Source organism: Colobus angolensis, unplaced genomic scaffold (genome assembly GCF_000951035.1).
Source record: "Colobus angolensis palliatus isolate OR3802 unplaced genomic scaffold, Cang.pa_1.0 Scaffold130, whole genome shotgun sequence".
Taxonomy (NCBI): Eukaryota; Metazoa; Chordata; class Mammalia; order Primates; family Cercopithecidae; genus Colobus; species Colobus angolensis.
The window spans coordinates 786,997-788,518 of NW_012114253.1; the positions used below are offsets into that span (position 1 = coordinate 786,997).

At 44.0% G+C, this 1,522-nt stretch overlaps 1 protein-coding gene across 4 annotated transcripts in view; it reads right to left on the reverse strand.

The window, feature by feature from the left end:
• The window catches only part of ALPL (alkaline phosphatase, liver/bone/kidney), an 88,776-nt gene that overhangs the window by 36,682 nt on the left and 50,572 nt on the right, over nt 1-1,522 (reverse strand). For 2 of the 4 annotated variants that reach the window (XM_011933973.1, XM_011933971.1), the window contains exon 2: nt 241-405. The exons of the other annotated variants lie outside the window; for them this stretch is intronic. Coding sequence is in view for 1 of the 2 variants with exons in the window: in XM_011933971.1 (XP_011789361.1) it covers nt 241-301 (61 nt within the window). In the remaining variant the exon portion in view is untranslated. The remainder of the gene's footprint in view (nt 1-240; nt 406-1,522) is intronic. 4 annotated transcript variants of the gene reach the window in all.

The window sequence follows — 1,522 nt, forward strand, 5'->3', positions numbered from 1 at the left end:
GGAAGGAAGGAAGGAAGAAAGGAAGGAACGGAGGGAGGGAAGGAAGGAAGAATAAAAAATATATATATATATATATGGGAAAAGTGACCTATCCGACTAACACACGCAAGTAGCAGGGTTGAGGTTTCCTGCTCTGAACACTGTTTTCAGCTCTTAAAATACTTTGCATGGTTCTGGGACCTTGAACATAGACACTGCCCTCACCCTACCCCATCCCTCCACCTGTGTCCCCAAGCATACCTGGCACTAAGGAGTTGGTAAGGCAGGTGCCAATGGCCAGTACTAAGAATGGTGAAATCATGGTGCACCCCAAGACCTGCTTTATCCCTGGAGCCCAGAGATGGAATCGATGCAGGTGGGAGGGGGTGGGCTGGCAGTGGTCAGATGTTAACTGATGTTCCAATCCTAGAAATTAAAAAAAGAGAAAAAGGGGCATGTGGGGCACGGCTCTAGAGATCCCTTTTTCACTCACTTAGTCATTCCTTGATTCATTCATCACGTATTCGGTGAGCACCTATTACAGACCAGGCATGGGGTTTGACATTGGGATGCCAAACCCAGGTGGTTCCTGTCTCAGGAAGCTGAACCACGCAAACAGTTGTGTCAGTATCAATGAGTTCCATGCTGCAAAGCGGTTCCGTCCCATTTCCTAAATGAATTTCCACTTTCAATTCATCTGAAGCCCCCAACCTCCCAGAGTCCAGTCTTTTGGTGCAGTGTTTCTCAAACTGTAATGCGAGCAAGCATCTGAATTCCCCCAAGGGCTTGTTACAACAGATTCCCGGCCCACCCGCGAGGCTCCGATTGTATTTCCAGTAAGCTCCCAGGAGAGGCTGCTGCTTTGCGGACCACACCTTGAGAAGCCCTGTCCTAGAGCACTCGGTCTTCAGCCTTTTAATTACCTGTGTCCCAGGAACATCAGGGACAAAACAAAGCCTGCACCCCTTCTTTCAGGACCCCTGCATTTGCTACATTCTCTTCTAGAGCTTGTCGTTTATGGTAAGAGATATAAAAACGGTAGGAGTCACATATGTGAAAAGACTGGCTGGAAGCGTGGCTATTTCTGGGTGGTGACATCACAGACAACTGATTTTTCTTTTCCATTGTCTTTTCTGCATTTCCAAAATTTTCTTTTGTGCTGAGATACAGTATTATCTTTATACGTTTTTAAAAACATTGTTTTTTTTTTTTAAAAAGTTGGATGTAATTGAAGAGTTTAGGTGGAAAATAAAAAACCGGAAGGAAATACACCAAAACATTAACTGTGGTTTTCTCTGGGTGGTAGGACTATAAATGATTATTTCCTCTTTTTTTTATGTTTTTGAATTTTCCAAGTAGCCTAAAACAAGCGTGTATTAATGGCATAAGAATGTTTTTACACTGTGGTCATCCTGTTAAATCACAAGGAACAACCTCACTGGCAGCTGAGAAATGTACTAACCCTGTTGCGCATGAGTTATAAGACGAAGAATTTTTTTTTTTTTTTTTGAGACGGAGTCTTGCTCTGTCGCCCGGGCTGGAG